Consider the following 14,501-nt stretch of genomic DNA (forward strand, 5'->3'; position numbering starts at 1 on the left):
GCATCATTTCAAACGCTCATTTCAAAAACTCAGTCGACGAAAACATCCTCTGTACCACCTTTAATCTTCAACATCCCAATTGAATTTATGTCACAAAGATATACAGAAAATAGACTGTCCTACCAAGGTGATGAGATTCTTTATCAAATGTGAACCAAAAAAAAAAAGATTTTGCACTGAGAATGAACATGAAAAAATAAAGAGAACCTTGAGTTAGAATGATTGTATTTGGTGTTCTCACTGTTAGTTTATATGCAGCTCCATGATCCTAGAAGAGAAGGTGAAAGAGTGACGCCTTCTTTCTTCGACAGGCAACATCTTGCAGATTCCCTGTAGCTAAGAGCAACCTCTGTAATTTATTATTTGTTCGGTTTTTATTAGGGAAAGGCTTTCTCAATTGACTCTCACTTTTGTATATTTTCACAGTCGTTATTTTCTTTCTTTACTCTCCCCCCTCCCTGTCTTTGTTTATTTGCTGTAATAACATGCTTGGTCTCGTTTCCAGACACAGCATACGTGAACTTTAAAAATGAGTTTTCTCTTTCAAAGGGACTTTGATTATTTGTTCAGTCAGTCAGGTTGGGATAAAACAGCCAAGTGTGTCTATCATGAGGTGAACGCTGAACTGAATCACGAACTGCTCTCTAGTGAACATTACCTTAAATTCCTAATCCAATTTTTCATGACTGAAACAGCATGTTCTGTTTGGCTCAAATATCATAAGGTATTGCCAATGACTAGGTTGGATGCCATTTTTCATACATGTGAAATCCCCCGTAATATGTGAAAAACTGCTTTTTCAGCAAAATCACATTATTTGATTCTTTGGGTAAATCTAACATACTTGGGTCTTATTTCCCACCAAAATCAAACGAAAGAACCCAATTTTAGTACCACTGCAGTATCATTGCAAGCATAAAAAATACTGTATTAGAGCAATGATAATAATGAAAACCACTATTGAAAATATTTTGAATTATAAATAATAATAATAATAAAAAAAAGTTAACTTCCAAAAGAAAAACATTAAAACTCTGGATGCACTAAGCAGGGTAATGATCATTTTGGGAAGAAAATTTGCTTAATTATCATTAAAGTAATGTGTCAGTGAAATTAATTAATCTTTATGGCCCTAAAAGGCTTTGTTTTGTCTATGCAAAATATAATTTCTCATTTTTTAATTTTTAATTATCTGACCTGGGTGCGAATCACCATCTTATTCTCAGTTTAAACCTTATTATTAACCTCAGTGTATTCATTCATACACCCAGGTTGGCCTTAACAATAACACTGTCCAACCAGACTCAGGTGTGAAAACGTTCATAAGCATTAGTATTAGTGAAGATTAGGAGCTGGTATTTAATCTTTGTTATTCATAGAAGTCTCTCCCTCGATCTTTGTCTCCATTTTCACTTCTCATCAAGGGCATCAGGATTAAAAGGCCAGGGGTGTCACTGACCGCTGACCCAAACCTCAGCTTTGATGACTGACCTCTACTGCCAAGTTGTCAAGGTCTGAAAGCTAAAAGGAAGACTGGCCTCTGACCTCTCAAAGTCACTGCTGGCCTACAAGGGGTTAATAGCCCCTCAAACCTCCCATAAGGGTCCACTGGGAGGGGTAAAATCTCCCATGCTAATACATCATGTCCAACCCTGCCATTATCATCAAAATAATTCTGTTAATGTTTTAAAGAAGAGTTGTTTCTGTATTAATCAGTTGTTTTTAGCCTGGATAGGTTGTGGTTTTTCAAATCGGGAAAATTGAAATTATGAAATTGTGTATAACGCACCCACCATCCTTACGAAATTAGCATAATGTAGTGCAAATTGATTTAAAAAGGCATTGCCTGTGTTTAGGAAATATTTCATTGATCAAATTTAATATGAGGTCCATCAGCACGAGGTAAACAAATTAGCGAGTAACGAGAACACAATATTCATCACATTAGAGACAGAAACAAGCTGGAAAAAGATGCAAAACAATGTTCGTCGAATACGAAAATGCCCAGCCAAATTTTCCTGTATGACCTTTTGATCCCCTCCTGCTGATGTCAGATCCTCCCCTCCCCTTTTCCATTGTCAAACCTCAGGAAAGGCCAGAAGCAAACGAAGCCAGCAGACCAGGCCCAGGGTCCCATACTTCATCAGAAGCACCCAAAAGGCTTTGGGGTGGGTGAGTGTATTTAAAGAGGGGGAGGTTCAGGGTGATCTGGTGCCCTTGGGCAACAAGAATGACTAAGTACCTCAGCAGTGAAAATAAGGGCCCCAAAGACAAAGTGACTTCCTCTCCTGCTGCCCATGTTTCATATCCACAGAATTAAAGGAGTCAGCTTGGCTGCACAGGTCAGTTCAGCCGCACCGCAGCCTTTACGGATGGGCTTCAATTCAACAGGAATTCAAGGGTCCTGGATAATCTTATCTAATCCATTATTAGCTGCATTTTTCATCTTAAATGCACAGATAACAAGCCTCTGATAGGGTTAATAGCACAGGGCGCTTACAAGTGAGGGTCAGTATGAAGATTGAAGGGCTTGCTGGGTAAAACTCCACAGCGCTCCACTCCAAGACTTCAAAGGTGGTGAAACGATATGGCACTTGACTGACAGAAGGACGATTGCGGTCTCTTTCATGTCCATGTCGGCAGAAAACACTCCCATAGAGTTCAGAAGAAGAAAAAAAAGACTAAATGATTTTAAAGGCAAAGATTTATTTAAATGCTGTAAGTTGTTGCACAGAAGAGAGTCAGTACTGTATGTTCAATTAAAAACTAGCTGCAGATGATAAGGGATAAGCAAAAAGTCTAACAAGTCAATGAAAATGTGGAGCACTAGAGTTATTTGGGAAATTTAGTTACCTTATCTGTCAATATGTGTTTTTTATCCAATCAAAAGTCTATCTGTCAAAGTACACAACACAATGCATAATTACATATTTGAAGGAATACATTTTTAATGCATATGCTGGAAGGTCTCTTAGTCTGAATTACAAAACCAGACTGGTGAGACTTAAACATTTTAAAAAGACGAATTATTTCTGTAGTCAGATTGAAATCAAAATTTTAATGTAAATGTACTTATAGACAGATCTAAAACAGCTTTTGGACAGAACAGGAAAGGTTAAAGGTAAAGTGAGTATCATCAGGCTCTATCTGCAGAGTGATAAAACTCTAAAGTGTGAATGAAACGTACACCACCATTCAAAAGTTTGAGGTTGGTAAGAGTTTTTTAATGTTTTTGAAAGAAGCCTCTAACTTTGATCAATTTAATGCATCCTTGCTGAATAAAAGTATTAATTTATTTTAAAAATAAATCTTACTGACCTCAAACTTTGTAACTATATAGTGTATGTTTGTTTATCAGTGATGGACTATGTAACTGCAAGCAGAAGATTCCTGTGCTGAAAATCCCCCAACACTCCCACTGCTGCACAGATCCAGTGTTTCTTGAAGACCCCGGGTTACCTGCCACTGACCCGTTATCAATGAGCTTGCACAAACTCCCTGAAGTTCATCTGTCAGTGAAGGTTTACATCTGCTCAGAAGGTTAAGTGTGTCTGACAGCTGTTTTCTTTACTTTCTTGATTTGTGAGACTCATTGTTAAGGGTTGAACTTTATGTGGTTTTAGTGTTTCTTTGTGTTTGCTTCAGTCCAGAGAAGAGCATCACCTCTTCTCGCATCTTACAGGCAGCTCAGTCTCTCCACCTCTTCTTCAACCAAACCCCTGAAGGAGAGAAAAAAAACAAAAACAAATCAATCTGCCTTTATTTGACCCAAACCTTAGATTGAGCTTCCCACTTTCATCTGCATTAGTGAAAGTTAGGCTAACCATTTCACTGCTAACCAACCCGAATCTCAGCAGCTATGCTTCCATCCACCTATTTTTATGCACATTTTGGGATATCGCATAAAAAATGCTGGAAGGAAATGCCAAGATTCACATAAATTCTAAAAACGGGTATAAAATGTTATGAAGCAGATATATTTTTTATCCAATAAGAAAACATGTGCATAAACTACGATGAAAACGCATGCATTTTTGCCTCAACAGAGGATATGATTGAATAACTGGCCTAACCAGTGGACCAATCACATTGCACAACATCTCAAACATTGGTTTGAATTCTAAAAATCCAAAGTCTGTCATCAAAATGATTTGGTTTAATCGCTCCTAAACACCAGGAAACACAGCTAGTGTCACAGGGTTCAATGTATCCCTGATCTAGGGATAATCTTAAGCAACTGTATATCATGGTGAAATGTCTGTCGAGAGGCCGGCACAGATGCTTGGATGAATGGTGTGCAGTCTGTACTGTTTTAAACTGGTAATGATGCTGAATGTGGCATCAGAGATGTTCGTCAACAACCGACATCTGGCAAAAACTGCATTTGGGATTTTTCACAAGCCAAATGGAAATGGAGATGGCAGCATGGTGTCATTAGGGGTTTGTCGAGCAGACAGCTCTCTAAATTCTGCAAGAACATACCAATAGCCAAGCCTTCATCTCTTATTCATCAAGGAAGAGAAAGCGGCAGTAATATGAATCTAGCATATTGAGGAAAATTAGTATATCTGATTGCTATGTACATGCTGGTCCAGAAGGCACAGAGGTATGACATCAGCTGCATGGCCTGTCGACTAAGACAAAACCAGCTCTCTCTGTCCATTTTAATGAGCCTTTGTTTGTAAGTTGGTTGCTTCCTGAACCTCTAGGGGCAGGAACCTCTATTTTAGGGGCATTTCAAGGGATTGAGGTTATGTTGTGCATGCGTCATCATGCCACATACATCAGAGGAGACAGGGAGTATTCCCAATCCGGTGATGCCATGAAAAGACACATGTTTAGGGAAGTAGGAAATTGCTTCATGCTTTCTACAACTGTAAGGGGATGTGTTTCCTGTGACCCATCTTGGCCTTAGGAATGAGGGCACTATTCTTAGGTATGTCTTCATCGTTCATTGTGTCACAGTCATTTACCCTGCAGTGCAATGACATAATTCTACATATATCCTTTATTATCTATTAAAATGCATTTAAAGGGGTCCTTGATTATGATTGCACTTTACATAAACAACATCTGCTAAGTTACGACACACTCAAAGTTCAATGCAAAGGGAGACATCTTCTTTTACAGAAATAATTTTTTAAGGATTACAACAAACAGCTGGTAGGGACTACAACAAGCTTCTTTCTGGGTTGGTGACATCACAAACCCCCACATTTCCATAAACCCTGCCCCCGGGAACACACAACAAAGGGGGTGAGGCCATGTTGGGCTGCTTTAGAGAAGAGAAAGAGTTGTTGTGGTAGAGTGTTGTTGCCATGCCGTCATTTTACGTCGGACTGCTTCACAAACGAGGGTCAATTCAATGCTGGATTTGCACAAAAGATTAACATGACGGTACATGCTAGTCGATGAGTTGAATCAACTCCACAGCAACTACATAAATTTATCCACTAACCATTCAGAAACATCCAGATGCATTCTAAAAGTTTTAACTTCTTCCTGAGTCTCTCCATCAGTGTCCGACTCCGGTTTGAACAATGTAAGGCTGAACACCGTTACTGACAATCGTCATTTTGGCAGCGTGAGATTCTCCAGCTTTGTTGTTGTTGAGCAACCGAAGTGCGAGCTGTTAAAGCGCCTCTTCTGGAAAGGGGCAAATATACACCCAAATAGCTATAATAAATGATCTGTGGGGTATTTTGAGCTGAAACTTAGACATATTCTGGGGACACCATAGACTTATAAAGTGGTATAATAGGTCCCCTTTAAAAGAGGGTGGGATTATTTTATTTTTTATATTTTATTATGTATGATTTATTTTAATTTTATTTCTATATTCATTTTTTGTCTTTACTCCATTATCATGATATTGATAATTTTATACTAATACTGTCTTAAACTGCATAGAAAAACCCTGTCAATCAACCCTAGCATTGTGACAGTTTTTAGTACGAGTAGTTGTTGAGCCCACCCTCAATTATCGATGATACTCTCGTTTGTCCGTTTTATCATCCACCAAGGTAGAATCTAAAGTCTGATCACTCAGAAAAGTAGCAGCACAACTCTTTGCAACAAGCCGCATGATTTACACCACCATTCCAAAGTTTAGGGTAAGATATTTTTTAAATAAATTAATAGTTTTCAAAAGTGACTAAAGACATTAATGTCACAAAATTTTCCATTTCAAATTAATTCTGTTAATTTTAACTAGAATCCTGAAAAATATATCACGGTTTTCACAAAAATAATAAGCAGCGCAACTATTTTAAAGGTGCCATCGAACGTTTTTTTACAAGATGTAATATAAGTCTAAGGTGTCCCCTGAATGTGTCTGTGAAGTTTCAGCTCAAAATACCCCATAGATTTTTTTAAATAAATTTTTTTAACTGCCTATTTTGAGGCATAATTAGAAATGCGCCGATTTAGGCTGCGGCCCCTTTAATTGCTCACGCTCTCCGCCCCCTCCCGAGCTCTCGACTCGATCAATGCATAAACAAAGTTCACACAGCTAATATAACGCTCAAAATGGATCTTTACAAAGTGTTCATCATGCAGCATGTTTAATCGCGTAAGTATGGTATTTATTTGGATGTTTACATTTGATTCTGAATGAGTTTGAGGCTGTGCTCCGTGGCTAACGGCTAATGCTACACTGTTGGAGAGATAAAGAATGAAGTTGTTTATGAATTATACAGACTGCAAGTGTTTAATAATGAAAAGAGCAACGGCTCTTGTCTCCGTGAATACAGTAAGAAATGATGGTAACTTTAACCACATTTAACAGTACATTAGCAACATGCTAACGAAACATTTAGAAAGACAATTCACAAATATCACTAAAAATATCATGTTATCATGGATCATGTCAGTTATTATTGCTCCATCTGCCATTTTTCGCTGTTGTCCTTGCTTGATTACCTAGTCTGATGATTCAGCTGTGCACAGATCCAGACATTAATACTGGCTGCCCTTGTGTAATGCCTCGATCATGGGCTGGCATATGCAAATATTGGGGGCGTACATATTAATGATCCCGACTGTTACGTAACAGTCGGTGTTATGTTGAGATTTGCCTGTTCTTCGGAGGTCTTTTAAACAAATGAGATTTATATAAGAAGGAGGAAACAATGGAGTTTGAGACTCACTGTATGTCATTTCCATGTACTGAAGTCTTGTTATTCAACTATGCCAAGATAAATTCAATTTTCAATTCGATGGCACCTTTAAGCTTTGATAATCAGCATATTAGAATGATTTCTGAAGGATTATGTGACACTGAAGACTGACGTAATGATGCTGAAAATTCAGCTTTGCATCACAGGAATAAATTACATTTTAAAATATATTCAAATAGATAAAGTTATTTCAAATTGTAATAATATTTCACAATATTAGCGTTTTGATCAAATAAATGCAGCCTTGGTGAGCATGAGAAAAAAAAAAAAATCTTACAAACCCCAATCCTTTCAACAGTAGTGTATCATGGTAATGGATGAGCAATAGTGATAGTGATGACAACATGAATTACCTATAAGCAGCAATCTCTATTTCTAGATTCATCTTCTGATTCAGCAGTTCTTCATAGTCCCCAGTTTGATCCTTCATCTGGAACTGAAGATCAGCCTCCTCCTCCTCCAGCTGACAAATGTAATTCTGGACAGAGACAACACAGTTGTGAGATACTGAGAGCTGCTGCAGAAAAATATGAACAGCGAGCGCTTGTACCTCCAGCTCCTCTATATCCTCCAGGTATTTGGCTTCCTTAGCTTCTATTTCAGCCTCCAACTCGTCTCCACGCTTCTCCAGCTCTGCCACCTCTTTCTGCAGCTCTGCAATCTACAATTACACATATACAGCATCAGTCAAAGCTAACTGAATATGTATTTCTGATCATTAATAGAATTTAAACTAAATACTTAAAATGATGTATTAATGGATGTATTTTTAGTTTATTTAAAAAAAAAAAAAAAAGTCAAGATGTTGCACCAAAGAGGAAATGCATCCAGCACTTCCTTCAATACTGTTTAAAAAGCACCTTTGGTGGCACCATATGAAGTTGGTCTGATTGCCCAGAGCTGTAATTTAGACTAAGTATGGCTAATTTGAAGAAACTAAAATATAAGTGAGTTTTGATTTGTTTACCATATTATCGTCAGTATGCAATTTCCATAATTTCAATTTGTAATTTCATAGTTTTGATGACTGCAATGTGGAAAACAGTAAGTAATTCAATAAAAAAAAAAGTCCAAAGACTTGCACTGTGCATAAACATAAGCAGATGCAGATACACACAATGTATGACAACACAGAGCTGAGCTTAACAAAACATTATGTTGTAATTAATGCTTATTTCAGTCTTAAATTAGCTATTGTGAGAGCATATCTGAAAACAGTTGACATTTTGCGTTGCATGTTCACCTATTAACAAACACAATGCAGAGAACTGTCAGCCACACCTCTGTGCACGAGCTGCCCTGCTGTGAGTAATTACTGTAATCAGGTAAGTTAAACAGTCAGCTGTCAGAGATGGATGGAGATTGCACGCTCTGTTTCTCTTTCAGGTAGATCCTGGGAGGCTCCGAGCTCTGTTATTAACAAGCTGATGATACGTCAACTGATGAAAATGGTTGTTACTCTGCTTTGGGTCTCGATTGAGAGTAAGGCTGTCTGGTTGGTTGCCCCCCCCCCACCCCCAAGAGAAAACTAGCCGTGTCTCTGCCATAATGTACAGCTAAACGAGACCTGATTTCACCACCAACAGTTTGTTTAGCCAAACTGTCTCAGAGAGCAACAAGATCACTAGTATCCATTCTTAATGGCAGGAGAGATAGGGCGACGGGTATATTAGGGCTGTGTCTGAAACCGAAGACAGCTGCCCCGCTGTCCAGTCAGTCAATAACACCACAGACAGAATTTAATTAATTAATAATACATTTTATAAATAAAATGTATTATTATTATTATTATTATTATTATTAATTTTAGGGAAACTGATTTCAGGGTCAGTGACACACTTTTTTTTAGTCTGGATCTATTGTTTTATTAAAAAATACATGCGATTTGTATATACAATGCCTTCAGTACAGCTCTTCTATGATAAGTATGTTTTAAGTTTTAAGTTTTAAATTAAAATTAATTTTGATAATTTTTGAGGGCATAAAATCAAAAATGTCCAGATGTCATATAGAAAAGCAGGGCTGTAAAATCAATTAATTATGATTAATCGCTTCTAACATAAAAGTCTGCGTTTACATAATATATGTCTATTCTATATATATATATATATATATATATATATATATATATATATATATATATATATATATCTATATATCTATATATCTATATACACATACATATATATATACATATACATATATATATATATATACATATATATATATATATATATATATATATATATATATATATATATATACACACACATATACACATATATATACATATATATATATATACATACATACATATATACACATATATACATATATACATATATATATATATATATATATATATATATATACATACATATATATATATATATATATATATACACATATATATATATATATATATATATATATATATATATATATATATATATATATATATATATATACACACACACAGTATATACAAACACACACAGACATGTATTTTATATATATACTGTATTTTATATATATACTGTATTATATATACTGTACTGTAATATATATATATATATATATATATATATACACACTGTATTGATATATATACACACACATACACACACACAGTATATACAAACACAGACATGTATTTTATGTATTTTATATATATATATATATATATATATATATATATATATATATATATAAATAAAATACATGTCTGTGTTTGTGTGTTTGTATATACTGTATACACATATGCACACACACAGACATACTGTATAAATATATATATATATATATATACACACACACATATATATTATGTAAACACAAAATGTATGTTATATGCGATTAATTGCAATTAATCGATTTTACAGCCTCATTAAAAATTTGTGTCAATGTCAATAAGTCTCTAAAATGTAAGATTTGTAAAATAAAATGTAATAAATGTAAGATAAAATGTAAGAATTTGACCCTTTTCTTTAAAAAAAACATAAAAGAATTTCAAGCTACATGAAACTAACTTGAAATTTTTTGTCAGTGACCCTTTAAATAGTCTTCTAAGACAACAAAATGTCATTATCTAAAACAAATTCAAGTGAGCTTCAAAAATACTAAATATTTCTTGACAACAATGCATATTTCCAACTAGAAATGGAATCAACTGCTTCTTCAGATGTCATTTTTTCCACCAACCACTGAACTGCTCACAAGGAATTGGATATCATAGACTGTGAAGGAGACATTTATGCTGCTTTAAAAAACTGACCGTTTGAAGGAATTTTAGTAGAAATGACATACATAAAAACTGATTCAAATGTGCATTGATGCCTTTGTACTACTCAACCTACCTGCAAAGCTTTCTGACACAAGCTACTGTAGGAAACAACTGATAGGGGAGAAATGAGGAGGAAAAAAATAAAGAGAATGTAGTATGAAGGAAGTAAAATGAAGCAGAGCAGACTGTCCATCACTGATCAGCGAACAGGATCCTGTGTTATGAGAGTGAGCCGTGTGGTTGGAGATGGTCAGTTTATTTTAAGAGAGGGGCTACGACCACAACCACAATAATTAGAACCAAACCACCCTGTTTATTTTCTCAAACGTAAAGGTGTGAGTTGTGGCTGACCAATGATTTTTTTGCTCTTTAGAATGTAAACTAAGTCAGCAAGTGGCTCCTAATCATTTGAAACATAAATCCTGAACGATTTCCCTTTACGCTAATGCATCCGTCACTTTTTCTTCCCTGCTTTTTTTTTTCTTTTTTCAACCTAAAGTTTCTCTTCCTGCCGGTGAGGGAGGCTGACAGGTGAGATTTTATTACTACGGCTCAGTACGATTTGCTGTCTCCCGAGGCACTGCAGGAATGTGTGAAGTTTATGAAGTTTATGATTGGGGGAGAGAGTGCGTTGGCAGACTGTGAAATGTATTGTTCATAATGGAAGACAGCGAGAGAGATAAACACTGTTATAGACGATACACTCCTCACATCCTCCTGGTCCTATCTCTCAGAATAAACACTCTGGGCAGCAGGAGTTCTCTTACTTTTTTCCTCAGCTGTCAGTCTGACTGAGGACATGGCGTTGTGAAACAGCAATGATACTTTTAGTGAAATAAGAAAATTGTTCCCAATTCATTTAGAATCAATCATCACTGAAAAATGACTTAGCAGTTCGGTGAGGGAGACTTTCGTGAACTCGGTAACTTGATCGATTCACTGAGTGGGTCTAATTTGAACTACTACCTCACAAGTGAGTTTGAGACATCTCATACTGATTCATAAGAGTAAAAAGTGTTTGTTATTACAGGAAACAGTGATTTGCACTTTAAAGGGTTAATTCACCCAAAATTCTGTCATCAATTAGTCACCCTCATGTCGTTCCACACCCGTAAGATCTTCGTTCATCTTCGGAACACAAATTAAGATATTTTTGATGAAATCCGAGAGGTTTCTTTATATCCCATAGAAAGCAACGTAATTACCACATTCAAGGTCCAGAAAAGTAGTAAAGACATCATTAAAATAGTCAATGTGTCTACAGTGGTTCAACCTTAATATTATGAAGCAACGAGAATATTTTTGTGCGCAAAAACAAAACAAAAAAATAACGACTTTATTCAACATTTTCGGCTCTTCCCCGTCATTGAATGTGGAAATTATGGGAGATAAAAAAACATCTTGGATTTCATTACAAAATATCTTAATTTGTGTTCTGAAGATGAACATGAGGGTGAGTAATAAATGACAGAAATTTAATTTCTGGGTGAACTAACCCTTTAATGAGACAATATCTGACTAAACCGGATACATTTTATAGACTGCCATCAATGATGACATAATTTAAATGATTGTTGAAAAGGTTTTGTTTTAGGTCTCATTTGCAACTATTTTAGCGGCAGTCTGGAGTGTCTTTTGATGGGTCAGAGCTCAAGTGTGTCGATGAGAGTAAACTCACTCACCAGGTTCTTGAGGACATTCACATCAGTCTCTTTGGAGACGTCCTTCACTTTCCCTCCAGTCAACTTAGCCAGCTGCTCCTCCTTCTCCTTTCCTGCGGCATCAATGGCGGCAGCGCTTGAGGCTCTGGGCTCAAACTAAAATGCAGGAAGGGTTTACAGATTCAGGTTTCTTGCATCTCTAAAGAAGAGTTACCACCCATCAAGCAGAGTTCTATAGAGAGCAGGCAGTGAAGATGAATCACTGATTATTCCCAGAAGAAAGAGGAGCAAATGAAGGCCCATCAGGTGAGCAGGTGCAACCAGTCAAAAATCAGCCTCCAATTACTGTTCCCCCCAAATCCCAATCAATATCAATTGTGAGTGAGACAATTGGACCTTGTGCGGCACTAATGAAACAAAGCACCAGACAGTTTTTGGCTCTGAGACCACCTGAGAGAGCAATGAATAGAAAGACGAAATGAAAACAGCGAATGGTGGTAAAGGACGTGTTTGTGTGTGTGAGAACTGGTTTTTGTGTATGTACGACTGTTCGCACACTAGCAGGAGTTGTTCTTGGCCTGCTTATCTTACACCCACACACAAACACACTAGAAGACTGTTGAGCCTATAGAGGCTCTCCAGTGTCCTGGTGTAAAAGTGCTCTCTTCTCCTCTCCAGACCCATTCTGCATAGAAGCCTGGGAAGTGCTCCAGAGCTCTGATTACCACCGCGACCCCAGTCAAGAGCAGCCACTCCTGGGGCAAACAGGGTCAGAGGGCACTGGTGCTGTAGGATGACCTTTAGAGAGCCCTCACTCCTCAAACGACACAGAGGGGACAATAGTACTCTGTGCTAGATGTGGACAGAGCTCTCTGTCCCACAAAACTGCCTCCTGAAGTAAAGTGTGAAAGAGGAAAAAACATGCATACCAGCCACACTGTTGTGTTAAGAGGTTAGTTCACCTAAAAAGACAATTCTGTCCTCATTTTTGGGGTGCTTTTTTGGTTGTCCTTCTCAGTGCTTTATAGTTTCCATCCCCATTCACTTTCATAATACAGAAAAGAGCAGCATGAACTTCATTTAATCATCCTTTATGTCCCACAGAATAGTAAATTTTTTGGGAGTGTATTTTGGGTGGGGGGTGGGGGGGGATGTCAATTGACAACATTTGGCGCAATGTTTAAAATAGCAGAAAATAATTTTAAAATATATTACATAATATAATAGTCCCTCTGCAAAAAAGCTAATTTTAACTTTACATCTCAAATGAAACACTTTTTTAAACGTCACATTTCACATTCCCGCCTTTAAAACATTAAACGCTGGTTTCGTTTACTTTTATTTTAATCGTCTTAATCTAACTCTTACTCTTTTATATTTTTTAATTATTTTCTATGGTAATCAACATAAACTACCATTCAAAAGTTTGTAAGAATTTATGTTTTTGAAAGAGGCTGCATTTATTTGATCAAAAATACAGTAAAACAGTAACATTGTGAAATATTATAACAATTTAACTGTTTTCTAAGTTAATGTATTTTGAAATGCAATTTATTCCTGTGATAGCAAAGCTTAATTTTCAGCATAATTACTCCATGCAGTCTTCAGTGTCACATGACCCTTCAGAATTCATTCTAAGAGGCTGATTTGCTGCTCAAGAAACATTTCTTATTATTATCAATGTTGAAAACAGTTGTGCTGCATCATATTTTAGTGGAAACCTGATAAAAAAAAATTCAGGATTTTTTTGATGAATAGAAAGTTCAAAAGAACAGCAGTTATTGTAAATGTCTTTTCTGTCACTTTTAAAACTTTTAATTTCTTAAAAAAAAAAAAAAAAATTGAATGGTAGTGTAAATGCCACAAAAGCTGTCAATTTCGCTTGTACAGAACACTGGAGAATATACTGCTATGTAATTCACCTTGAGGCTCTCAGCCAGCTCGCTGTAGAACTCCTTGATGTCCATGATGGCTGGAGTGATATCAAAGGCGGGGAACTGCACAGTTACAGTTGGAGAACCTTCATCCAGAGGCCTGGGTTCACACAGCTTCTCCAGCCGCTGTGAACAAACACATCATCATGACTTTTGGCTTCTCCTCAGGTAACAATATCTGCCTGTGCGAGATACGGCAGCTGTTCATTAATCTGGCCCCAATGAAGTGTTCATGAAAAGGAGATTGAGTCTGAGTCTCAGCTTGTTCTCGTCAACATGAATAATGAGAGAGCTGCAGATGTATCAAGATAATAATAGCAGTTAATAAAACAAGAAGCACTTCTGTTTTCATTTCATACGCCTGTACTTTGAGTTATACCACACGTCCCAGAGGGAGGTCAATGGATATTTCTCAGTTTCCAGCCAGTGCCCCATATACTACATT

General features: G+C 36.5%; 1 protein-coding gene across 1 annotated transcript in view; it reads right to left on the reverse strand.

Annotated features, from left to right (window-relative positions):
* Nucleotides 1-2,686: 2,686 nt before the first annotated feature.
* The window catches only part of vimr2 (vimentin-related 2), a 16,701-nt gene continuing 4,886 nt past the window's right edge, over nucleotides 2,687-14,501 (reverse strand). The window contains exons 6-10 of the mRNA XM_048175608.1: nucleotides 14,045-14,182; nucleotides 12,144-12,278; nucleotides 7,729-7,839; nucleotides 7,532-7,656; nucleotides 2,687-3,719 (exon numbers count right to left, since the gene is read on the reverse strand). Of these exons, the coding sequence (XP_048031565.1) occupies nucleotides 3,677-3,719; nucleotides 7,532-7,656; nucleotides 7,729-7,839; nucleotides 12,144-12,278; nucleotides 14,045-14,182 (552 nt within the window). The 3' untranslated portion in view covers nucleotides 2,687-3,676. The remainder of the gene's footprint in view (nucleotides 3,720-7,531; nucleotides 7,657-7,728; nucleotides 7,840-12,143; nucleotides 12,279-14,044; nucleotides 14,183-14,501) is intronic.

Source organism: Megalobrama amblycephala, linkage group LG23, assembly GCF_018812025.1.
Source record: "Megalobrama amblycephala isolate DHTTF-2021 linkage group LG23, ASM1881202v1, whole genome shotgun sequence".
Lineage (NCBI taxonomy): Eukaryota > Metazoa > Chordata > Actinopteri > Cypriniformes > Xenocyprididae > Megalobrama > Megalobrama amblycephala.